The sequence below is a fragment of the Clarias gariepinus genome, chromosome 16 (assembly GCF_024256425.1).
Source record: "Clarias gariepinus isolate MV-2021 ecotype Netherlands chromosome 16, CGAR_prim_01v2, whole genome shotgun sequence".
Taxonomy (NCBI): domain Eukaryota; kingdom Metazoa; phylum Chordata; class Actinopteri; order Siluriformes; family Clariidae; genus Clarias; species Clarias gariepinus.
Genome location: NC_071115.1, coordinates 22,433,893 through 22,460,000, shown reverse-complemented (window position 1 = coordinate 22,460,000; position 26,108 = coordinate 22,433,893). Strand labels below are relative to the sequence as shown.

General features: G+C 38.3%; 3 protein-coding genes across 3 annotated transcripts in view; 2 read left to right on the top strand and 1 right to left on the bottom strand.

Moving 5' to 3' along the window:
* Positions 1-2,171, top strand: part of carm1 (coactivator-associated arginine methyltransferase 1) — a 17,219-nt gene extending 15,048 nt beyond the window's left edge. The window contains exons 11-16 of the mRNA XM_053514450.1: positions 1-126; positions 209-298; positions 422-534; positions 705-803; positions 1,104-1,172; positions 1,311-2,171. The exon at positions 1-126 is cut by the window's left edge and continues 12 nt beyond it. Of these exons, the coding sequence (XP_053370425.1) occupies positions 1-126; positions 209-298; positions 422-534; positions 705-803; positions 1,104-1,172; positions 1,311-1,447 (634 nt within the window). The 3' untranslated portion in view covers positions 1,448-2,171. The remainder of the gene's footprint in view (positions 127-208; positions 299-421; positions 535-704; positions 804-1,103; positions 1,173-1,310) is intronic.
* A 1,830-nt stretch (positions 2,172-4,001) lies between these two features.
* Positions 4,002-11,996, bottom strand: yipf2 (Yip1 domain family, member 2). Its single transcript, XM_053514451.1, has 9 exons — positions 11,772-11,996; positions 11,510-11,567; positions 8,478-8,632; positions 8,322-8,402; positions 8,152-8,239; positions 7,925-8,041; positions 7,269-7,435; positions 5,714-5,896; positions 4,002-4,389 (listed from the first exon to the last, which is right to left on the bottom strand). Exons 2-9 carry the CDS (start codon positions 11,532-11,534, stop codon positions 4,285-4,287), a joined length of 921 nt encoding a protein of 306 aa, XP_053370426.1. The 5' UTR covers positions 11,535-11,567; positions 11,772-11,996; the 3' UTR covers positions 4,002-4,284.
* Positions 11,997-12,434: 438 nt separating this feature from the next.
* On the top strand, positions 12,435-15,105 carry timm29 (translocase of inner mitochondrial membrane 29). Its single transcript, XM_053514214.1, has 2 exons — positions 12,435-12,690; positions 13,585-15,105. The coding sequence occupies exons 1-2, from the start codon at positions 12,603-12,605 to the stop codon at positions 14,244-14,246; spliced, it is 750 nt and encodes a 249-aa protein (XP_053370189.1). The 5' UTR covers positions 12,435-12,602; the 3' UTR covers positions 14,247-15,105.
* Positions 15,106-26,108: the final 11,003 nt, after the last annotated feature.

Genomic DNA, 26,108 nt, shown 5'->3' with positions numbered 1-26,108 from the left:
GCTCTCTACAGCGCCCACTGAGCCCCTGACTCATTGGTATCAGGTGCGCTGTCTGCTGCAGTCGCCACTCTTTGCCAAAGCGGGAGACACCATGTCAGGCACGGCCCTGCTCATTGCCAACAAGAGGTTATAACACTTCACAAATGTGTCCTCCTATCTTCCCCATTTTCCTGGAAGTAGTTTCATTAACAATATATTCTTGATTTAGGCAAAGCTATGACATAAGTATTGTTGCTCAAGTTGATCAGACTGGCTCCAAATCCAGCAACCTTCTGGATCTAAAGAACCCATTTTTCAGGTGAATTAGTGCATTTTGTAATAACTGCATAATTTGTTACAGGTCGAGGTATATACGTAACTCATGTTTTATTCATTAGCCAAAAACACCATCTTATCTTTTGTGTTCTCTTTGTTTAAATAGATACACAGGCACCACCCCGAACCCTCCTCCTGGATCACACTACACCTCTCCCTCTGAGAACATGTGGAACACTGGGGGCGCCTATAGCATGAGTCAAGGAATGGCTGTGTCAGGTAACGCACACCTGTAACAGTGAATACTGATCTGTATAAAATTCTTAAAAAAATAAAATTTAACGGTGTTCATTATGCTATTAGTTTTATATCAAAGATCATAATTTTGCTGTGTCTTTACCTGTTATGTGTCTCTTTTTTTTTTTTCTTCTTCTTTAACACCTTCTCAGGAATGCCAACAGCTTATGACCTTAGTACTGTCATTGGTGGCAGCGGCTCCACAGTTTCTCACAATAACCTCATCCCCCTTGGTACAGACACGCATGCACGTACGGAAATGCACGCACACCCCACACATACACACAAGACATAAATGTACATAAACATACAGACATCATTTTTAGACCGCAGAGGTGCCAATATCTAAGTCTAGGACACTTTTTGACCTTTTGCTATGGTATAGGATCCACTTAACCCTATACCTATGCAGTAATTCATGATATATTGATCCCTATTGTTTACATGTATATGGAAATAGGGCCCAGGTCTTACACACACTATTTTTAAAAACGATTTTAGAATTTTCTGGGAGGTTTTAAGTGTGTCCCCCCTTTTCTACCCCCCCACAGTGAACACAGGGATTGTTAACCACACTCACTCCAGAATGGGCTCTATAATGAGCACAGGAATTGTCCAGGGTATGTTATTTCTTTTTATAATAAAATTACCTCTAACCATAAAATTTCAGCAATAATAATAATTTATAACTGTTATATATGCATTATATTTAATATTACCATAGCACTTATTTTTTTAAATTTATTTTGCCCCTCCAGGAGCTACAACCCAGCAGGGTCTGACCAGCAGCAGCACCCACTATCCCGTCACTAACCAGTTCACCATGGGTGGTCCTGCTATCTCAATGGCCTCACCCATGGCTATCCCAAGCAACACGATGCATTATGGGAGCTAAGGCCCATCCATGCTTCCCCTTCCCTTTGCATGTCCAGTTTCCCAAACTGACCACCGCCTAAACCAGATTACCAAATCCAGTGCTGCAGCATCTGACTGTGACCTTTTCCCTCTCTCTCGTCTTGATGTATATTCGTATATAAATATATATAAAACCTCTTTCTTTGTCTCTTTCCGTCCCCTTTCCCGTCCTACAATGCCAGCCTTCGCTCTGTATTGGACAGTCGGAGGTGTGATGCAACACTTTTCGCCGTCTTCACAGTAGTACAGTTCCAGGATTAGCCAAAAGGAGGCAGTGGACTGTATCGAGCTTTGGGATTTAACAGATTTTTTTTTTTTTTCTCAAAAAAAAAAAAAAAAAAATCAAATGTACATTCATACGAGAGACACTCATTGAAACGTCAGTGATGAACTGTTTGTTATGAACCTGAGCGTTATGGCAGGGCTGTCTTGCTGTTCCTGCATCATCATTTTTCTATTTTGTTCACTTTCTCTGAATCATGTCAGACTGTCCAATGTCAATTTTTGGCATAAATATAGTCTCAGCAAGCTTGACCTTTCTAAATATTTGCAGTTGAGCTGCGAATCAAACTTCAGACTGTTGTTTCGATTCAATTTGCTTTTTGGGCATTGTGATTTTCGATTCAATAGCACTAATATTTACTATCTGATTTGTCACAAACAAGTGTTTTTCTTGTGAGTAGTATTAAAAACTACTAAAAGTATCTAGTATGCTTTTGAATGCAGTGAAACTTGTGCTGGTGAGTCTAGTGCAAAGCAATCACCTTTTTCTCCTGTCTGATCTGTTCAGTAGGTGGCAGAATTCAAAAAACGGTCATAAACTTAAAAGTGGATGAATTAGTAATTACACCAAAAATGGAAGTTTACCTAAATTATTCAAATAGTGTGCATCGAATCTGAATCGAAAACTGACTCGTCCATTTAATTAATTGAATCGATCAACAAAAGATCAATGAGATCGCATAACTGATTAAATCATGCAGCTCTAATTTGCAGTGCAGCTGGATTTTCTGTCTGGCATCCGTTAACATTCAGGAACTATCATTGCCTGTATGAACAGTAGTGTAGATAGTATACATGCTTTGTGGCTTATTCCACTCCAGAGCTGCCTTCTTTTTTTTTCTTAAACTATAGTACAGCCCCAGATGTGTGCAGCTAGCTGATTCTCTTCTGCACAATGCGGTTAGCAAAAACTAACCAAGCCTATAGCTAATGAGTATTTGAAGAAGCTCCTGTTTCAGAGATCTGCATCAACACACTCTCCAGCCTTCCAGGCACAGTGCTGAAACGCGAATGGATTTCATGAGGCATTAGTTAAGGAAGGGGACAGAAGAACCGGATGTTAGGCTCTGTACATGCCCACCAGACCCTGGATTGAGACAGTTGTTTGGATCAGCAGGATCCTAGTTTACATCCCCCAAACCTTTTTTGTGTATATGTTTTTTTTTTTTTTTTTTTTTTTTTTTTGTGTAATCAAAGATCACCCATCAAACCTCTTTACTCCTCGAACCCTTCTTTTTTACCTGTCCGAGATTTCCTACCTCCCCATGCTGGGCATTGCCTAGAGAAAGACTTTTGAAAAGGTATGCATTGCTTATGTCACTCACTTATTTTTTTATTTTTTTGCCATTGATTTGATTTAGAAATTTAAATTCCTGTTAGTATGTAGAATGAATCCCTTTTTTGCCTTTTCCCCCCCTTACACCTTCATTTCACAAGAAAAGCAACAGACTCCAAAAAAAAAAAAAAAAAAAAAAAGCAAATTAAATGTTGAAGACTTCCCTTTAAAGTCTGGCTTCTTGTGTAAAAGAGGCCACAATTGCTGTACATTGTTTATTTACGTGTAAGCAGAAAGAACTTTCCCACCGATCAGAATGTAGTTACACCGTCCAGGTTATACAGTTCTCACACACATCATATAAAGTGAGAAATTTAGATTAAAGTTTGGGTGAAATTGGAATAATCTGTAGCAGTGCACAATTCGGTCACCCTGTTGAACAAGATCCAGTTAATCCGGATGTTATTTTGTCGCCCTACCATGAGAATTTATGTGGTACAGACTTTTTTTTTTTTTTTTTCCTTTCAGTCAAAGCTGATCTAAAAAAAAAACAACTTAAGGCTCTGGTTAATCTCAGATTCTGACTAACGCATAACCTGGAACAATTTTAAATTTAAGGTAGAACTTGTCCTGAAAGTAAATGTCACTTAAAAATGGAACCTTATAAAAAAAAAAAAAATTATTATTTATAAATTTTAAACAAGACTCATTTTACCCAAATGCCAATATGATCACAACTACCTAAAGGTAGTTAACTACTTTAAATCACATTTTTGTTTTGAGTTAATTATTGATGACAGACTGTCCTGGTTAAAGGGGAGTGTTTAGGTCAGTCATTACCAATATGTAATACATTTCATTTACACTTAATTTACATTTAAACCTCTATCCAAAATTACATAACACAAACCTAGTTTTTTTTTTCAACCTGTAAACAAACAATTTTAAAATATTTTACACAAAAAAAAAAGCAATGTCACATAATGAATTATATTTATAATAACAGGGCTTATTTTCAGCACAAGTACCCCAAATTCATTACCTCAATATAGAGATGCACAAATCTTCAAACTATATATTCATAATAATCTGAGTAAATAGATTTACCTTCGAGTTACCCAAAGACAAATTTGAGTCCATGGCGGCTAAAGTTGTATCCATCTTCATATTGCTTGAGATTTTCAGATCAGTAATGCACTAAGAAATGGGGGTTTTATACTAGTAGTAACATTTTTCCCCTAGCCTAAAATCATCGCTGGTTAGTTTGATTTGCTCACAGTGGTCAGTGCCGTATGATTCACAATCGAGGGAGGCAGTGGAGAGATGGTTGATTGAGTTCGCACTGCTGTTTGGAAGAAGTATAACTGAAACAGAGAATATCAAATAGATCATGATGAGGACGGGTGCCTCTGAGTGTTTATACATTGTCAACACAGATCTAGACTGAAACCTAAGATTCAAACCAGAGTCTAAAATGACATCCAGACTGGCTTCTAATGTATAACCTTGAACACAGAAATATGACCAGGCAAGGGGTTTGCATTCACATCATTCAGTTTTAACGAGAGGGAAATTACTGGGAACAGATAGTACACTTGTTTGGCCAAATTTAAGATTGCTTACTCTCCAGTTTAATATTCATCACTGAGTTTAAAGGGGAATTGGTGAACTCGAGGCAGGTAGTCCTATAGGTTTTACAGGATGTATATAAAGTCTGTGCAGTTTTTATATATAATTTCACACAGTTGCAGTCACAAGTTATATACACTAATCATGAACAGGACCATCATGGCAATATTGGTCTTGCATAAATTTTTTAAACTGTCATTCTGGGGCAAAATTACTATACAACAAACATCTTAAATAGAAGAAAACTCCCAAGAATCTGGTACTCAAGGTTTAATTTTTTTTAGTGTTTGTTAAATCAACACACCCAATTTTTGGGTTAATGTCCTTTACAAGTTTCACCTTTTTGAAGATGCCTTTGGTCACTAGTTGGTTCTGGGTACATACTTGACCACTCTTTTTGGCAGAATTAGCAGTGTTCAAACCAGTGTTTGTTGGTTTCCTGGCACGAATCCAACTTTTAAGTATAGTCCACAAATATTTAATAGGGTTGAGTCTTCAAAAGGTTAAAGTTCGACTGCTTCATCCATTCCACAAACAACCTTCATGGGTGTTCGGGCTAAATGTCATATTATAATTCTGAAATAGTCCACTTTGTGCAGTAAATAAAGACAGTGATGCATTGGATTGACAGTGTTGGTCAATTCAATAAAATCCTGTAAAATAAATGCTTGTGAGGCTGGCACAGGGAAGCCTACAGATGTAATCAGTCATCATTAACAAAGTTAAGAGGTCTTGATAATTAAGACATTTGGGGACTTTTGAGGACCATTGAATTGATAATCTAAATAATACTATGTATAATTCTTTACCATGAGTTGATTAAAAAAAATTAAACCTTGTGCTCCCAATTTTTGGGATTTTTTTCTATTAAAGATATGTTGAATAATCTTTCTGCCCCAGAAAAAGACCAGTTCGAAGAAATCACTGAAAGTCTAATATTCCAACTGCATGTGTGTATTTTGCAGTAACCCATACCTACTATAGTACCTAAAGATTAAAATCATGCAAAGACTTTATACTCACCCTGTGTTAGTACTTTCATCTATTTAAGCAAATTACCTTGCAGCCGATCGCTAGCAGAGCATGGAGCAGCACAATGGCTGCTATAACAGCAAACGCTGTCGTTTTGCTGTCGTCACGAACCGCTGGCCAAAAGGTGATGACCAACAATGAGCCAGAGACCAACATGGCAATTAGAATTAAGAGCCACTGCAGCCATCCGAAGGGAATGATCCATAATATCTTAAAACAGGATAAATAAAGCAATGCGTGAGGTATAGTTTTTACAGGAAGTCGTAATTTTCAAAAAAATTACAAATTTCAAAAAAAGCTCCTCTGCACAATGTACTGTAAAGCAAAAGCATATGTACGACAGTCTGGAAAAAACAATGAATGACATCAAGACTGAATTCAGGATTACTGCCAAAAACAAATAGGGTTCTAAAAGAAATGTATTTTTAAATCAAGAGTATACTTTAAGAGTTCTAATTTTTATTAAAATTAATTTGTATAATGCTGTGGAAATTATCTGGTCCAGGATAATTTCTAATCACAGTTCAACTAACAGCAGCAAATGGAAGATTTCTGCCTTAAAATGTATAAAACTTTGCTTATTATATAGCGTTAAATGGAAAGCTAGGGTGTGTAATGTGTTCCACACAGTTCAGAATGATTTAAAGCAATTACTAAGGAGACAAAGTTGTTTAAAATGGCATCATCAGATGCGTTTTCTTGCTGAAGGTACTTCTCAATACGCTTTAAAAGGGTTTTGGCAAGCAGCTGCTCTCCATTCTTTACCCATGCTAGCAACCTACAGTTATTAATGACTGTTAGAACACCTGGGCTGTGGAGTGAGGTAAATAAATGCATCAACGAGTAGTAAATATAGCAGAACTGACTGGTGTAATCTGCAATTAATAAGCAACTTGGATTTGGATGTAGGCAGTTAAAAAAATTCATAAGGTGTATATCTCAAATATAAGTCTAGATACACATTAAAGAGTGTCAAAGTTTGTCCATGTGAAAGATTTTTTTAGGGCACCACAGACGTATACATAGAAACACACACAGGCAGTTTTCAAGTGTTGGAGGCTCTAAGCCAATGTTTACATTACCTGCCTTAAACTCAAATGCAGTTTTTTTTTGTTTGTTTGTTTTTACCCTAAAGTGACAAGTCTGATTTTCTTTAAGGGCTGTCTGAAAGCGAAAATCTTGTGGTTCTAGATGGGAGATACATATACATGACCATCCTGTTGGTATAAAACAAAGTTAGCAGGCACATATTGCAACTATTTGCTTGGTTGAAGAGTTCTCAAACAAAACTGCTAAATGCAGATCTATGTGAACCTGACTGTAGTGATGAAGGAAAACTAGAGGTTTAAAAGCAAACTGAAAGCAACCGAAGAAGTGGCCATATGCCATGCATTTTTATGGTGAGCATGATGAACCCATCATGTGACACGTCGTTTCTTTGCATGTGAGGGTCAGATTAGAAGCATGATTACATTAAGCATACAGGTCACCATAAAAACATGAACAGTATTTTAACATGTATGGGCCACTTTTATCTGCAGTTTAAATGAAGCCTAATGGGTTATGCGGTGATCAAACTTACTGAAGTAGGAATGTAAATGAAGAGAGAGTAGCCATAGACGCACACTGTCTCCAGAAAAGAGTAGGCACTCATCTGTCGCGAGGTGTTCTGTCGCCAAGTCATGAAGCCCCACACACCCAGCGGTACGAGCCATGCGTAGAGGAACACAGCAAGTGCTGCAATCGTCACTGTTGTAATGTAATAAAAGGGCAAATTCAGTGCCTTACAGGACAACATGGTCTAATTTTCAATCTGTTCTAAATGTCTCCTCACAAGATTCTTCAACAGTCTGTCTGTCTGTCCTTGGCTTCAAACTGAATTGAATATGATAAGATAACAGTACTTTTTTTCCAAGTACTTTTTCACTTGGTACATTTTTATTTTATAGCCCTCATATATTAAAGTGAAACACCTTGTTTCAAAGTTTGTGCGGGGCTGCAGTTTTAATAGCTACAGATCTATCTTTATTATAAAGAAATTAATTATACCAAAGCTAATTAATTTCATCAAATAAGGTTCAAACTTAAATGTCTCAAAACTTGTTTAATCATGTGATCGCAGTGCTGAGGGTACTTCCGACTGTAAGGCAACTTTGTAATGCAGCTTTAAACTAATAGTGCAAATTCTAATATAGCCTACATCTTAATAAAATGGATTCCACCTGACGGTTCTTTTACCTCTGTGGAATTGTGGTCTATAGTGATAGTGAGGGTCACCCATCTGACTTAAAAAGGTAGAGAGGTTCCCACTAATGACCACAGAAAAGACTAGAGAGACACATATCCAAAACGGCCCTGTGCATAGAGAAAGCATTACAAGCGTGATAAATTTTTCATAAATATCCATCATTTTGGGCTGCAAATTTTATATATATAAGTAACAGAACACAAGAATTGTTCCTTACCGTATAAATCTGGGTTACTGCGAATGTGATGTTTGATGAAATTCCGTCCTGGTAAAGGTATAAGTGACCCTTTGATCCTGTCCAACACCTAATGCAAAAAAGGAAACATCTCATTGATCAAGTCATAAACGAGAATTTTAAGTAAATTTAAATGTCCCACTGTTCCATACCTGCACGGTATCAACATTGAAAAAAGACTGATAGTATTCAAATGTCCAGAAGCCGCTGGTTTGCTTTTCACCCCCGAGTAACTGCAATTAAAACAAAACAATAAGCAATCACAATCAGGTACTTCAACGATATGTGACTCATGATGGGAAACGCACCCCGGAGCTCTCTTGCTGGTTCTCCTCATCATCTGACAGGTTCAGTCTTACATCTGAGGAAGAGGTGGCAGCTGCACCGGCACTGCCTGGAGTGGAGGCGCTGATTGTGGAGGCGCCCGGGTCAGCAGACAGAAGATCTGTAGCCTCCTCAAACTCTACATAGGTAGAGAACATACAGAAAAGCACACTACCAGTCATGCTGGACAAAGAAAACAGTTTTTTTTCTCCTCATTTCTGGTGAAGCTTTTTGAAAACATGCCCCTTCGAAGCTTTATGAGGCAGGTACACATTCGAGGGTTTTCCTGAACAGAATATTGATACTGGAGAAACATTGTTGATATTTGAACTTAGCAGCCTAACAAATACATTTCCCCATTTTGGACTCCTTCAAAAGGGCTAGCTGACCAATATTAATAGCAAATGGCTGGAACAGTGTTGTATGGCCTAGTCTGCACCAGTTTTTGTTTCCTGTTTGCAGAACCAGGGCTGTATATGAACACCAGGTTTTTTCAGCCCACACACAGACTGGACTGCTAGCAGACTGTGAGAAGATAGTCATCGAATTTGACAAAAAGTGTACCAACTTAGAAGTGTGATTAGGTGTACTACTTTTCTACTTGTGTAAGTTCTACATGAAAACAACTTGTCTTACAAATTTTATTCATGAGACGATAAGAGTGGCCGACTTGGCCGGCATCAAGCAAAGAAAAAAAAGGGCTTTTATGATTAATTAAATTAGCGTAAGAACTGTCCAACACATTACAATTAACGTATTGTAAATATAACAGTTAGTGCTGAACTGCAAACTTCATTGTAGTAGTAATGTGGTCAGAAAAAAAGAGAAATCATGAATGGAGATCAGTTAAATGCTTGGTTAAAAATTTTAAATTTAAGTGCATTTCCATGCAAACAATGTGACCAGAACTCACAGGATTAAAACATACGCAAACAAACGCGGCATGTGGTCTGATGAATCCAGACTGACCCTATTCCAGAGCGATGGGCGCATGAGGGTAAGAAGGGAATGCACCCAGCATTTATATTGTTCAATGTACAATGTATCTGGAGGCAGTGTTATGACATGGGGTTGCTTCTATTGGTCAGGTCTAGGCTGAGTATTGTTATGTTGCAATAAAATGAAGTCAGCTGATGACCTGAACATACTAAATGACCAGGTTATCACATCGGTGAAGTTTTTCTTCAATGGCGGCACAGGCATATTCCAGGATTCAAATTGTAAAAAGAGTGGTTTTGGTAGCAAGAGAAATCATTTGTACACATGGATTGGCCAATGCACTATGCATTGTGATTAAAGCTAAAGGTGACCGAATTAAATATTTGGGGGTGTGACTTATTTGGGAATTGTATATATCCAGCATGTCTAAATTATCTAGCTTTACCCTTCTGACACTGAGAATTACCAGCAGAGCCGGAGATATATCAGATCAGATTTGACAGTGACATTATTAACTCAATCCACTATATACAATAAAAGATAAAAAGTCATAATATTGACATTATGCAATATCATTATAGAAAACTGCCATCAGCAAACAATTCTCTGCTCCAAGGAAGCTGATGTAAAGCTGATGTTTTTTTCCAGTATTAGCTGTGTTAAGTTTGATGTTTTCCCTGCTTTTGCAAAGGATTTCTTCTGGATTCTTGGGTAACATGCAAGTGTGATTACCAAGTGTGATTAACTATTAGTGAAGAGGCCTTAATTTTGCATTCTTTTGCAATTAAATACAATAATTATTATGAGACAAATGTATCCTTGACAAGAACTTAAGTAAAAAGGAATAATTTTTAAATATTTACAGAAGCATCATCTTTTTTTCTCTTTCCTTTTTTTGTACATGCCCTTTCAAGTTTGTGCAAAAATGTATCAATTTTAGAATAAACGCAATTAGGCATGAAGAAAACCTTTAAAGAATCAAGATATACATTTAAAAAAAAATACCAATTTGTAGATTAACAAAAGAAAATCTCAGATTTTTGTGGAAAGTCTCCCTACCCCCCACGACACTGCATCAGAAAAGGTGGTATAGAGGATGAATAAAAGAATTTATATTACATAGCCAAAAGTTTATGCACATTTAAACATAATATCTCACACATGCTTTTTGATCAACCTATTTCAGACTTAGTGTTTGCTCTGGTGATGACCACTTCTCTTTTTGTAAAGCCTTCCACTAGAATCTGAAGCATCACTGAGAGGATTTGTGATGATTTGGGCACAAGATCATGACTGAGATTAGGCATTGATGTTGGGCAATGGGACCTGGGATGAAGTCTGTGTTGCACTTCATCTCAAACTGGTTCAGTAGGGTTGAGCTGCAGGGTACTCGAGATCTTCTTACTCCACCTATAACAAACTATGTATTTTTGGAGGGGCAGTGTAATGCTGGATCAGGTTTGGGCCTTAAGAAAAATTGTAATGTACAGGATGTATTTGTATGCTGTGGCAACAGTCTGATGAACAACACACATACGAGTACGATGGTCGTTGATGGCAAACTTTTGTATGCAAGTATAACAGTGACAAATGTTTTTTAAAGAAAATAGCATGCTGAATTACGTGGAATAAACAAACCTTGTTGCAATAAAGATGTTAGAATTTTTCTGTATTGCACTTTGATCTGAATGGGGGGAAAAATCCTTGCAGCATTTATAATGCTTGAAAATGTTCAGCATACATTTCAAATAAAAATGTAATTCAAGCATTTAAAAAGTTAGTTCATAAATATTGACCTTTCTAAATTGCTATTTAAGAATATTTTCACGGTTAAAAAATACCATCTTCATTATTTTTCAACCTCACAAATACAGGTATTAAAATTCAGGTGGGACAAACATTTAGATTAAACTAGAATGCATATAAAAACATTTTTAATGTGACAAGTTTGTTTAGTTCATGTAATTCAACATGCTGTTTTGCTTTGAGGAATTTTGGCACTAATATACTTTTGTCCACATATTGTATCTTCTTGCTATACATTCACATCGACCAGTGTGACAAATCCAGCACCCACCTTGAAACTTCAGTTCGTCAGCCATGCTGTGAGATCAGTGCAGAGTGTTAATCAGTGACTGCAAAGAAAACATCTTACTGTCAGTACTGTGATGATTCAACATGATCCAACAGACTGTACATTATAACCACTTTCACGTGAAAAAAAAAGCTAAGCAACGCTGCTACACGACATTAAACACCGGTTTCCCCACATGACAGTTTTCCTTCATCAATACAAACTGACCTGAGAACTCATTTATTTTCATTAAACAATTAATTACCTGCCGAGCAGAGCAGCCAGTCCTCACAGGCGACCTTTAATAACAGCTGGTAAGTGAGAGGGTAACCTCTCGTTTACAATATCACATATGCTAAACAGCTAAGTTATAGCTAAGCATTAATAACTCCAGAAACCGGACACTAATGAACTAACGCGTAAATACTGCCATATTTATATAACGTCATGATTAAACCTGGTCTCGCGCATGTTCCACGTCACCTCCTGCCTCAACGTGTATCACAATATGGTCACGTGACTGAGGTCATCTCCTGGGCGACACGCGGGGGCGCACTTTTTATACACAGGGATAAAGTAAGACTTTCATACACAGGACGACAAAACTTTCTTATATTTTATCATATTTATAGTGTTTATAAAATTTACGTCTATATTAATATTTTATAAACATGTTTTTATAGATATTATTATCATTATCTAAACACAACAGAGCCTTATAAAATCCAGTTCACGTACTAAATTCTAGGAAATACATTTCCTAATATTATAAATAATATCGTAATATTATACGCTCATTAATTTCCCCCCATTTTTAACGTTTTTTTTAACAATTACATTTTACTATAAAATATAAAGAGTTAGTCATTATAACTGTCAAGATTATACCGGAAACATATAATAGTTTTTCCGGTTCGATGACATACCGCATGACTCCTAAAATTGATGTATCTCAAATCTTTTAGTACTCCCTGCTTATGCGCACTAGGTGTGCGGTGTGATAAGTGGCGTTTGTAGCCTATGTAGCGCCCTGCATTACCGAAAGAGAGCAGTTTTTTATCTTACCCCGTGCGGGCGCTGTGGCTAAGGCGCTAACATGGCTGCTCTGAGGAGATGGTGCTCCACTGTAGCTGCTGCTACCAGCAAGGGTACGAGATGGGAGAGACTGCGGGACGGCCGTGCAGGTGAGTTTATTAACTGGTAGAAGAACGGGTGATCGTGTTTATGTTTTAATTGTCTCCACATTTGTGTATCTATAAATATGTTTTTCCTACTGTGTCACTGTGTGTAACTGCCATGCACAAGTAACCTTACTTGCTGCTTTTTATTGTTTATCTTTATTACTTTTATGACTTATCTTGTTTTCATCCAATTGTGTGTGTGTGTGTGTGTGTAAGGACTGTAATGGATTAAATTGATTAGATAAATATTCAGTTTGCTTTCAATTCAATTTTATTTATTTAGCGCTTTTAACAATTGTCATTATCGCAAAGCAGCTTTACAGAATAAACAAAAATAGGCAAAAGAGAGTGAAAGAATAAGTTAGAGCAAGGGGGAAAATAACCCTGAGATGGCAATATAAGGAACCCTTGGGAGAAACTTCAGACTCAGCAGGTAACCCATCCTGATATGGGTGATATCAGATAGCAGGGATTGATCTCCATTCATACTGTATGTTAGGAGGCTTCAAGTTCAAAATAACATTAGATGTGTTTATGTTAATATATATTCTGGTTTCGTTATTGGAAGCTCAGGTAAAATATTGTAGTATTTCAGTCCTGATTTATTGAGTGACTGCAATCCCAAGTCATCAGAGAACAGCTGTCTGCATCAGCCTAGTTCAGGAACGTCTTAATGGTAAAGTGGAAACGTCTCCAGTCAAGCAGACCACATGGACCTCCATGTATCGAGATGCTTTGAATTTTCTGATGAAACACAGAAGATAAGAAAGCAATGACTACTTGCAGACACTGATATCAACCAGCAATCAAATTAACCTTACTATAACAAACACTAATAATACTACTTCTCAGCTTTAATATTCTTGTCAATAAAAATCTGTTAAATTTCTTTGGCAGGTGTGTGGTGCCGCAGTCTTCTGAGAGACTATAAGGAAGCATGCCGTGAAATATTCGTTGGAGCATCTGAGCGCCCTTTAAAAGCCAGCCTTTACGTGGCTTTGTTTGGAGGTGCATACGTGTGTTACTACACCAATCCAGACGAGATGTCCTTTCAGTCTAGAATACTAGAGACCTCCAACCAGCTTGCACTGTTATCTCCGTGGATTCGAAGTGGCACGTCGGATGGGCATGTGCAGAGCTTGGCAAAGCTGCGCAACGAGGGCCGGTTGCGATACATCAGCCTGGGGATTATCTCATTGGTCTACATGGCTGACTACGATCCTGAGCCCAACCTGTATGAGGCACGGTGCTCTGCGCTTTCTGTGCCTTGGGCACAGTTGCCTCAACGTGTCCTGGACATAGGCTTTGTAGGGCGCTGGTGGTTGTTGGAAAACAAAATGGAGAACTATGATATAAATGAGGAGGAGTTTAAGCATCTCCCGGTTGCCCTGCAGACCACAGCAGTCCCTACAGCACAGGACACTGAGAGAAATGAGAGACTGCATCAGGAATCCTGGAAGGCACTGGTGATGGAGGGAGACGAAGAGATGGACAGTGTGAAGAAAGGCGAGGACGTAGTAAGAGAAGGAAATGAGAGCAGTGCAAAACAGAACTTTTAATATTGCTCTTGTGTTTTGTTGAACATTTGCTGATTTAAAACCGTCATGTATGATTCAATGTATTTCTGGGTATGGGCCTGGAAGGGCTTATCTGGACTCTCCTATTTATTGTGGCGCTGGAGAGAAAAGTAAAGCAAAGGTGGCAATGGTTCTGATGATAAAATTAATTTAATTTAAATAACTGTGCTTCTGCTCTGCTTGTTTTAAGTCTCAAAATGATAAGTAACTGCATTGAGTTTAGTACTTGCACCCACATTTACCACACTGAATTCCTTTATATTAAGGAACATGCTGACTGACAGTGGTAAGGGTGTTTCTGTGCCCAGGTTGACAGCTCTTTCCTGACCTCCTCCATCAATGTACCACCACTAAGCAGAAATAAATTGGAAAGTGGAAAACTCACAGCTTAGTGTGACTCTGACTCTAGTGCGGGAGTATTCAAGTAAAATTTGAAAAGCTTCTCTTGCATACAATATCTTACTTACAAACCAAGCTAGTCACATGTGGAAACTTGTGATTTTTTTAAATTTTATTTTATTTCACATACCCTGTTCAGTTTGCTTAAAGAGTTTGTTATATCCACATCTTGATTGTGAATCATTAGTTAACAGTGTTACCAGTGTGTATTGTTGATGGTGGGATTTTTATAGAACTGACGAAGACTTAAAGGAAGATAAAGAGAAAGCTCTAACATCTAACTGTACACACACTACATGGAACAGCATAGGTGTGTCTTATCAAAAGCTTTGTAAGTGTAAATGTTGTATAACAACCACAACAACTGTGTCACATAAACTGACTAGCCTCTTCCATGTCTTTTTCATTTTATTACTGGCAAGAATAAAGGCATAAGGATGAGGCCAAATGTTTTCATACACCTAGGCTAAAGCTACTCAGTGTCAGTTTTTCACAAAACTAAGCTTGTGCAATTTAATCTTTTATTGGTTTATTCAAATAATTGTACTGATAGGAGAGTTTTCAATTCAGAATTGATTCATGATAATTGAAGTAAATGTAATAATTTAATACACGTGTTAAATGGTGTAATATAATATAGACCAGTTGCTTAAAACCCTACAGCTTTAGGATCTCCTGCAAATTCTCATGTTAAGCAAGAGTCTTGCTTTTTAAACTTTTGAATTAATGACACCTAATGGACTGGAATGTGGAGCATGAAATTAGCAGGGGAAAAAACATTACATTGTATGGGACATGTATGGGAGCCTTTCAGTGTTTATTAAATGCGTTAATGTTTTTTTTTCCTAACAAAAAAAACCTTGAAAGCTTAAATATAGCTGCTTGAAATAAATACATTTTAATACTTTAGTTTAATGCCTTAAACTTCAATACTATTTAATCTAATTAGAAATTTCAATGCCAAAATTTATTTGAATTAAAGAAATTCCACTCAATTTAGTTTTATTTGTACAGGGCTTTTAACAATGGTCAATGTCGCAAAGCAGCTTTACAGAATTAACAAAATTGGAAGTAAATAAAAAATATCTACAGAAAAAAAGCATAAAACCATAACTGTCAGTTTGTCCCTGATGATCATAAACCAGTCACTGCTATATCAAATCTAAGGTCTACATATGATTCGCAGTTAGTTCTCCCCATTTCATGCTACTGTATTTTTCTTTCAGCTGGTCATTTTTCTTCTTTGTGTATATCAGATGTTGTCAAATGTTAGTTTAGCCACTGATGCAACAGTAAAGTATTAATGCTATCATCCAGAGATTGTGAGTTTGATTCCCGCAGACGCTAGCAAGTGGAAGATGTGTTAACGAAGGTGTCATTGCATTCCTCAACATTGTGTGCGGAGCAGTTTGGAAAGGTGTGGTCGGTTCGCATCGCTGCTACATATTCCCAGGTTGGCGGTTGTCACCCTGATGAGAAAGTGCCCTAACAGAGGGGCAGGTGCGAATTGATCATGTTTACATACACTAACTTAGTGAAATCATTTTGGTTGGCCAATTGCAAAAAGTATCTATTTAAGCAACTTGCCAAGCAAACACATTATACACATCCATACGTCTGATTCCATTTCCAGAGCAGATAACTTGAGGCACCATGAGTATCTATGCAAACAGTTCTTGGGACCTCACCGACACACCTTATTGTTCAGCAAAAGAAAATGACTCACATTGTTGATAAAAGTAATTTGAGTTAAAATCTTTCACTTTTAAGACAATAACAAACTGGTGAACTTGTAATCATGAGGTACCAAAGTATCTATGTTCACTTTTAACTCATGCTTCTTTTTTATTTTAATTTTTTAATTTAATTTCAAATACCCTGCTAAATTTGCTGAAAGAGTTTGGTATATCTATAATTATACTTGGTAAATCTAGGTTGGTATATTGACTGTGAATCACCAGTGAGTATTGTTATGGTCTGAAATGCTGTTATCTTAAACAGAATCTCCTTTTCATAAGACCAGTATTTAAAAAAAGCCAGGGGAAATTGAGCTGTTTTGGCTTAATTATCGCCACTACTTTTGTATGAATGAGGTTTTATTCTGAAGAACACCATCATGTGGCTTTTACAAATCCCTAATCTGAATCCCATTTTAAAACAATTTTGTGGACATAAATGAAAACCTGCCTGAGTGCACCAATTCTGTCTAATGGAGCAAGTAAAAATCCCAGCTAACTGTTGTGACGCTTGTGGAAGCCATTAGATTCAAGTCTAAGCAATTTAAAGGCAATGCCACCACATACTGTACTAAAAAAGTAAACAGTACTAAAGATATACAAAATCAAGCCCTGACTTTTGATTGGACAGAATAAAAACACATTTATCAGAGTAAAACTATTTTTATTCCTCTATATAATCCCCTGCTACACTAATGCACTTATCCCAGCATTTCATTTGTGCTTGCATATCAAGTTAGAAAGTTTTTTCAGTATGCCGGAGCCGTGAACACTGGCCTTCCAGGAAATTCAAATCTCAATTTGAACCCCTTTAATGGCCAAAATATGTAGAAAGGGCTTGGCGTGGGGGCGGGACTATATAGCGGATGCGGCAATGATTTCCAGCCGAGTTCCTGTAACGTGCAAGTGGTGCTTGTTAATGATTGTGTGTACAGTTCCAACAAACAGAGCATCTTTTCTGCAAGTTGGCGACAAGTTATTCGTCGATATTTAACGATTAGGGGTTCCACTCACCGAATGTTTACAGAAATGACATGAGTGGGCTCTGAGCCAGCACGTCTGGGATCGTCATTCATGAATGTACGGCCTTTTTTGAAACTTTTTCACCATTCAAATGTTTTACTGTGGCTAAGGGTCTAATCATAGTCACACTCATATTTATTCTGTACTTAAAGTCTCTATAAATGATCAGTTCATTCTCAATCAATTTCATCGCAAGTCCTGGTTTGACTTGAATGCAATTTTTTTTTTTAAATGACCACTAAAGGAATTAAAATAGAAGTAGATACCCTAATTGGCTTAACGCAGTAAATTTAATGAAAGTTGAAATGGTTGTGGAAAAAACTGAATTTGAATGTATTTACCCTAGGTGCATGTAAACACCAGCTGTATCCAGTTCTGCAGTAAAGCGGACACAGGCATGATCTTATCCTCAAAGGGAAAAGCTATTTCCTTTGCATTATAGTGGGTTGCTTTTCTTTATTCTTTTCACTAATAGTCGCAGAACAATCAGATTCCTTTGGAATTCCAGACTAGACCTGCAGGCTGTAAATTACTCTTTGTGCTGCTTCCATCATTTCTGCTTGCTCACACACCCACGCTGTTTTCAAATGGTGGGTATTGATCCTGTGGCCCCTCGTGCTGCGTTGCCTCTTGTTTCTGATCACTATCTGAACTCCAGGAAAGGATGGTACGCCCTGATCGTGTCCCTATAAAATGCAAACTGATATTGTGGAAAGGGTATGATGATTAAGACAAATCATTCACATCTCGATTAAAATATATTGTATAACCTGTTAAAGGCTAATATTTTAAATAGAGGCAAATTTTATAGTCAGCATTAGTCCTTTTTTTTTTTTTAACCAAATGCTGTTTTCTTTTTGTCCCTCAAACGTTTTTCCCTGGCTTGCGCGAGCATCCATCTTAACCCCCCAGTGGAATACAAGTTGTCTGGCTGTAGCATAAGCCTTAGGCTTGCCCTAACTCCTTGTAACCTTATCCCACTTCAGCATGGCAATAAACTCACTATAATGTGTTCAGTGATGTCATTAATGCACATCTACACAGTGTCTCTGTGAAGTATCGTCTGTCTCTCTGTGATCCTGGGATCATCACAAGCCGAGCGCTTTCCCTTCAATAGTTATTACACCCTTTCCAATTAGTCCTGTTTTTAGCTATAATTGAAGCGCTTCAACTATTCATCCTTGCGATTAGGGTATTATCTAATAACTGAAGATTTTTTTAAATGGTCAAAGGAAGTGGCAGATCTTCAGCGCTTGTATTCTACTTATCTCTTAATGTGGAAATGGACAAGGAACGAGGCCTCTGCAGAACCCATCACTCTGAAAAACACACAGCTCAATCATCGGCCTTTTAAATGCTGTCCCGAACTTGCTTCATTTCCTTCTCCTGATTTGAGATAACGCTGCAGCAAAGAGCAGTGGGAGAGAAACAGAAGCGGGGTACGCTGATAAACTCTCCATTCCATACCGGAATTTATTTATTTATTTTTTTTAAAGCCTTTTTGTTTTCCATTAACCTGCTTACAAGTAATTATTCAGGCTTCTAATAATAATTCATTACAATTCCCGGACATCATTTGAAATAAAAGCTGCTTTGTTTATTCTAAGGCTTGCCCCACGTATCTGATTCTCCGTGCTTTCTTTCATCCTGCAGTAAGCTTCTCTCCCCCACCTCATGCTGCCTTTGCCCTATTGACTATTGACCGCTACTCTGTCAAATATGTCTCAGTAGCCAGCGCTAGATGGATGTGGTGGCGACTGCAGCAGAGGTGGAGGCTAATGATCGGTCAGTACGGCCCAGACGCTGCAGGAGAAGGTGGGTCAAAGGTCACTGGGGATAATGTTAGGATTTGGGGAGGAGGGTGGCCTGGTCTGGCCATGGGTTTGACCTCATTCATTCCCCCCCTTCTATCACACCATATGCATCGAAAACTGAAATGAAAAGAAAACTGTTTATTTAAATGCATGTGGAAAATCAAGCATTTACATCTAGCATTGTTACTGCGAAGATGACTGGAATGCTTTGTGTAACTTTAGCGGAATTAACGGTTATTGGAAGAAGGCAAGATAATAAAAAAAAAATTGCTTTTTGAAGAAAATAAATGGAAACCAGTCCGGTTTTCTTTTTTTTTTTGGCGAAGAGGGTGTTACTCAAGGCTGCTTAAAATAGGTTTTGGGTCAGAAATGATAGGGTTAAATGTCTGCTGCACAGTGGGAGGAAAATGTGTGTGTGTGTGTGTGTGTGTGAGTAATTGAGAGCAGCGAGGATAGTTAGTGAGAAACAGGGAGGTATAAATATAAATGTGGTGGTGTGTGAAAAATTTTTGACGATGGGAGACAAGGCAGACTGAGCATGCATACAGACTGAGAGAGAGAGAGAGAGAGAGAGAGAGAGTAGGGTGGGAAAGAGGGTGAGAAAGAAGGGGGAGGGAAGGAAGGGGGGAGAGAGAGAGAGAGAGAGAGAGAGGAGGGAGAAGCAGAGCTTTCACAATTTTCATTCAAACTGACACAGCCTGCGTGTCCTGGTTTGCACTTCCCTCCCTCCCCCTCTTTCTCTGCCTTCCTCTCTCTCTCTCTCTCTCTCTCTCTCTCTTTTGCTCACTCACTCTTACACACACACACACACACACACACACATATGGAAACACCAGCCAGTCTTACAGTTAAGTTTGCTACGGGAAGGACGAGAACACGTAGGTCAAAAGCAAGGAAACGAGAGGAAAGAAGAGTAAGAGACGTGGGAGCAGAAAAATATGGTGACGTTTAAAAGTGGGAAGGGAAGCGAAGAGGGGGCAGAGTTTTAAAATAGTAGAATGAGGGACCCAGCGAGAGAGAGAGAGGGAGAGAAGGAGGGGGAAAGGGAGGGATATGCTGAGATGGAGGAATGCAGGGCTGGAACGACAGAACTCGACATACAGAAAGAGAGAGAGGGAGAGAGAAAAAGAGAGCAGGAGTCAGACTGGGTGTATACATCTGAGCTCTCTTACTGGGGCTGGGGTAAGTAATGTTACATTTTACCTCATACATCTTCTTCTTGTGCTGTTTTTTTGTTGGTGGTGGTGCTTGAACATTACCGCTCAATGTATAGAACTGAAACTCTTTGTCATTTTATTATTAAGAATTATGAAGAACAGAAAGCCTGCGCTGGGAGCTCTGACAGATTTTTACGCCGGGATGCATTGTCATGCCCAGGGGCGGCTTTTTCTAACCAGACACAAATTTGATGTGACGTTGATGACAAGTGTTGCTTATGTGTTCAGACAATACTGCGAACAGAAGCTAATTCGATGTTATCTGCAAAGGCATGTGTGAGCCGTGTATCTGCATGTGTTCCTATGCTACTTAGCAGCTCGTGGACGTATCTGGGACTCATCTGTACTCAACAACATTCCCCATGACTTACAATGTACAGTGCACTTTTCACATTTTTTTCACGATATCAGAGACTTTATGGCTCGGGCACTATTTTGCGTGTGTGTTTGTGCATGTACGTACGCCAGGTTGAGGAGGTGCTAGAAAGCCTTTATGTAAGTGAACAGCAATTAGATTAAAGTATTGATCTCGTCTGGGGCAGGTAGACGTAACTCAGACGATGAGGGTGTGTGGGTGTGGAGGGAGGGAGGGTTTCTTTGGGGGGGACTCACCGGTCACTGATCACATCAGCACAGACATCAGTGTCAATAACCGTCATTCATCCGGAGTTAAACGACTCTCCAAGGTCTAGTCTGATGTTTACACTGCATGCAACTTTTTCTTTGCTTCAAGCTTTTTCATTTGGTCTACAGTAATATTAATCAATGTTATATGAATGCATCTAATAATGTGCCTGATTTCCATTTCTTCCTTCTGAGTGCAGCCATCCTCAAAAATGGCTATGCTTCCCTTGAACTTATTCACCAGAGGGTCATGAGTTCAAGTCCCAGGTGGTGGTGGTGTGTGTGTTTGGGGGGTTTGGTCTGTCTCGTAGCCTTATTCTTCCTCCGAGCCCCTTCCCCCCTTGTATTTCTGCACCTTCTATGCTCGGCCACTTCAACGGCTGAACAAACACCAAAGTGTAGCTGCTCATGCTACTTCCTTCAGAACGAGCTAGCTAGTTAGAGCCAACTAAAAAAAACTTTGTTCTATTGTGATACAAAGCTCTATCAATGCAAAGTGTACATTTCTTGTAACTCTTTTCTCTCTTTCTCTAGCTTTCTCACACTCTCATGTTGCCTGATCACACTGAACCTGCAGAAAGAAAAACGGATGGTCACTACCAGACAGACCCTCTTTCATAGGAAATGAGACCCTTTGACCTTTGCCAATCATTGTGTCTGGAAATGCAAAGCCTGGGATCGATCAATGCCCCCCTCTCTCGACCCAGCCAGACATGCACTCTCCACCTCTGCACCTTCAGCTCCCCATTCCCTCCCTCCACCCCCTTTCCATTTTTGTCCTTTCTAGCAAACTGAGTGCCCCCTTCCCGTTTTCCCGCTCAACCCCTGGCCCCTGCTCTGCTCCCTTCCCTTCCCCCATGATCAGATAATAGATGCCAGAGTGCTTATGTTTCGTTTCTTACAGCACTTGGTTGCTCTACATATGACTAGACTGCACAAGATAGCACTGAATGCTTAGCATCATGCTTTGAGCCGTGCCGGATGTTTTGCGATAATAACAATAGGTGCATCCTGGTAACATACTTTAAATAATATAATCGAGGCTGTTGCATAATCGATGTGTAATTTTGCACCATTTCTTAGGGAGGGAAAGTCAAAGTTAGGCGAGTCACGGTGAACATTCAACGCTGTCGGTGAGTTTTCAAATGAGAGAAACCATCGAGTGTTGAGTGTACCCTGCTTCTCGAGCTCACACCTACCACGCAGGCCTTATGTGCTTCACGCATTACATGTGCAAGAGGCGCTTTGCTGATATCCCGGCTGAAAAAGCATCCCTGACAGCATCACAGATGAATTGAAAGACACTCTATCCCTGCTCTTCGCTCATGGTCCCGATTCACATTCATTGCTGTCGGTGGGTTTTTTTTTCAGGTTGACTCGCCGGACAATGAATGAGAACTGTGGTCTTTTGTTTCAGCTTGTCACATCGTATAAATATTTAATGCTTATCCTAATTTGTTGATCATTTGTTTTAATGCATATGGGTCAATAAAGTAGAAAAACAACACGCAAAAACTCGATGCTTGAAATTCTTTTCTTTTTTTTTTTGTGATTGTGCAATCAGGCTAGTTTGTTCTTAACGGGACGATTTTGGTTCAGAATTTCTCTGCTTGAACCAACAGTTCCAAAAGAATAATTGACTTTGGAGGTGACAAAATATATCAGCCAGTCACTCTGATCTGCCTGAAGCTTGATGCCCAAAGCAAGTGCTTCAACATCACTGACAAAACAGTATGTCGCAGCATACCACTGAGCTGAATGGACAATCCAGAACGTTCTGTTTGGTTGGCTGCTTTATTCTTCTTCACCAAATGCTGAATAAATGGTACATCAGACCGCAGACATCATCTATTATCACCACAGTTGTTTAATTAACATTGTCTGCTGTGTGCAAATGATATGACGACTCCACAACCTCAAAAGGAACTTGTATGTTCAGGGATACCATATCAGAGCTACACTAGCAGAAGAACAGGATACACACTGAAGTATTCCTTATATAGAACTGCTAGTGTGTACCTTAAAACCTGATAAAAAACTAATATTTTTAAAAAAATTTTGTGATCAGATTTAAAAAAAAAAAAATCTAACAATAATTTATATATAAAATAGCCCTTATCTTATATTACACATTTTACACTTTGTGGATGAGGAACCATATATGGTGATTTCATTGACCCTGATGGTCAACATAAAAATTTAAACCATGAAATATTTTGGAAAAAAAAAAAAAAAAATCACTAAAGAGTCTTGAGAAATTTGGAGACATTTACATTTAAAATTTACATTTATTTTATTGAGTGCCTTCTAAAAAGTAATCAAGGGTAATAATTTTGCAAAAACTTGCATAAAAAACTGATTAAGTTAAAGATACAATTATTTAAACATAAAAATGTGCAAAAATACAAATACAAAAAATGTACAACACATCCCATGGAAGTTACCAAATGTGGTTCTTCTGATTAAGGGTTAAAGCTTGACCACTGATGGGTTTCGTTGTAGTTTCACTGCTTGAGACAGCAATGATAAATGCAACTAATTAAAAGAACGCTCAAGGAACCCTTGGTTTCAAGAGGATGAGCTGCAAGCAAGCCTACAGACACGGAGGACATGAAATGCAGGTTTTAACTCAATGAAGCCCTACAGCTGTGGACTTTGTCAAAGCCGCTTCTGTTGTCTTTGAATGTGAGAGGAGAAGCACAAGGGGAATACTTAAACAATAATCACATTCACATAGTGCACATTAAGGTATTGCAATAGAATCTTACTGTCTGTCCAGTTTGGAATGATGTAAGACATTCCAGTATTTGACACTCAATTATGCACCACTGGCCAAGGCAGTATGAGGAAAGCTTATTACACAATTACAGGGGAATTTCAGGGAAGCACTGAGCCAAGCCAAGGGGTATTCCGATTTTGGGAAGGATATCATCTGTAATTATTAGCAATAACATTTGCTGTACTGACTTATAGTTTGTATATAGTATAATAAAATTTGCTATGAAGACACAATGAACAGAAATAAAATTAACACCACTGACAGGTGATGTAAAAACATTGGTTATCTTGTTAGCGGCACCTGTCAAGGGAACGGATATATTAGGCAGCAAGTGAATAGTCATGTCTCATAGTTGCTGTGTTAAAAGAAGGAAAAATGGGAAAGTTTAAGGATTTGAGTAATTTTGACTTAAGGGCCAATTGTGATGACTTGAGAAATGGTTCAGAGAATTTCCAAAATAGCAGGTTTTGTAGGTTGTTCCTGGTGTGCAGTGGTTAGTCCTTAACAAAGGTGGTCCAAGGAAGTTGGTAAACCAGCAACAAGGTCTTGCTCGAACAAGCTTTATTAATAGGGGAGAAAAGGCTAGCCTGTCCAATCCCTGCTGCGAAAACTTCTGAACAATTCAATGGTGGCTATGACAGAAAGGTGTCAGAGTGCACAATAAATTGCATATTACTGTGTAGACCAGCCAGAGTGCCCATGCTGACCTGTCCACCAGCAAAAGCACCTACAATGGGCATGTAAGCATCAGAACTAAACCATAAGGAAATAAAAGAAGATGACTTGAGTTTATGAATCACTATTAACATCACAGAGATACGGGTGCCAGTGCATGTGTGTTGTTTAACTAGGGAAGTTGTTTAACTAGGGAAGAGATGGTACCAGCATGCACTATTAATAAGGCATGAGGCAAGTGAGCGGAGACAGCGTAATGCTCTGGGCAATGTTCTTGTGGGAAACCTCCAGGCCTGGCATTCATGTGGATGTTACTTTGACACATACCACCTAAGTAAACATTGGTGCACACCAAGTACACACCTTCATGGCAATGGCATTCCCTAATGGCACACTGCAAAACATTATTTAAGAATGCTCTGAGGACCAGGACAAAATCAAAATCTGATTGACCATCTCTGGGATGGATAAACAAGTTCAGTCCATAGAGGGTCCACTGTGTACCTTTCAGGTTTTAAAAAATGATGCTAACATCTTGGTCAGATACTCCTATGGAGTGCACGCCTTGACAGCTCAACTGGTTTTAATCTTATGGCTAATTGGTGTACTGGTGTATTACGGAACTTCCATGCAAATGTCAACCCAATGAAAATGGCGGAAAAAAGTGGGGATTCCCATATTAATACACTAAAAATCCAACACATGCTTCAGTTCATTAAACGTTTAATGGTAAATAAAACATTTAATTTGTCCAATGTTGATCATTTAGAAGGTTCATAGAGGCACAAAAACAATAAAAACTATATATAAAGAAAAATAGAGGAAAAGCAAGCAAGAGGAAAATACCAATAATAATAACAATTTGCTGATATAATAATGGAATAGTTATTTTTTTCTTATATACTTTATGTTAAAATTCAGGCTTGTTATTATGTAGTTAGTAGAGGACAGAGTCTGACACGTACGTCACATGCATAACCAAAGTTTATCCTAAATTATTTATTCCAAAAATAGAAATATTTGAAATAATATATCAAATCTACATTTTATGTGTTCATTTAAATCTTTCAAAATGGATAAAGTTTGTGTACTTTCGCATAAAATGTTTTTCTACTTAATGTCACCTCCATAAAAATGATAAACTGATAGGTATTTCAGGACGTAAATGATTTTATAAATTTTGAGGATTTGTTTGTTTTTAGCTGAAGAGCTAACTGAGACCAATCTTGTCCATGCTCTGGGGCTTTTTGTTCATCGATATGAGTCCAAATGTCATATCCGTAATGCTATTTCCACTATATTTTATAGATATTTTGAGTTGAAGATGTAGCCTAACTTCACATTAAGCAACCAAAATAGATTAATATATTCTCCCTTGCCCCTGGTGTTCCCAGGATAGACTCCTGGCCCACCACAATCCTGGCCAAAATAAAAGTAGCTACTGAAGATGAATGAATGAATGAATAAATGAATTCATTAATATTTCACTGTATTTTGGTTGCTGTAAAGGAGAGCTATTATGCAAAAGTTTTCTGTTATTATAGATTTTTCATGTACTGTGACCTAATATGAGAAGA

Bases quoted from the DNA above. Each gene is read 5' to 3' on its own strand.
- yipf2 (XM_053514451.1), bottom strand. From the start codon at position 11,534: ATGGCTGACGAACTGAAGTTTCAAG. The intron at 8,633-11,509 runs GTGGGTGCTGGA...CTACCTATGTAG, and splicing joins TGACGAACTGAAGTTTCAAG to AGTTTGAGGAGGCTACAGAT. The intron at 8,403-8,477 runs GTGCGTTTCCCA...TTTTAATTGCAG, and splicing joins ACCAGCAAGAGAGCTCCGGG to TTACTCGGGGGTGAAAAGCA.
- timm29 (XM_053514214.1), top strand. From the start codon at position 12,603: ATGGCTGCTCTGAGGAGATGGTGCTCCACTGTAGCTGCTGCTACCAGC. The intron at 12,691-13,584 runs GTGAGTTTATTA...TTTCTTTGGCAG, and splicing joins ACTGCGGGACGGCCGTGCAG to GTGTGTGGTGCCGCAGTCTT.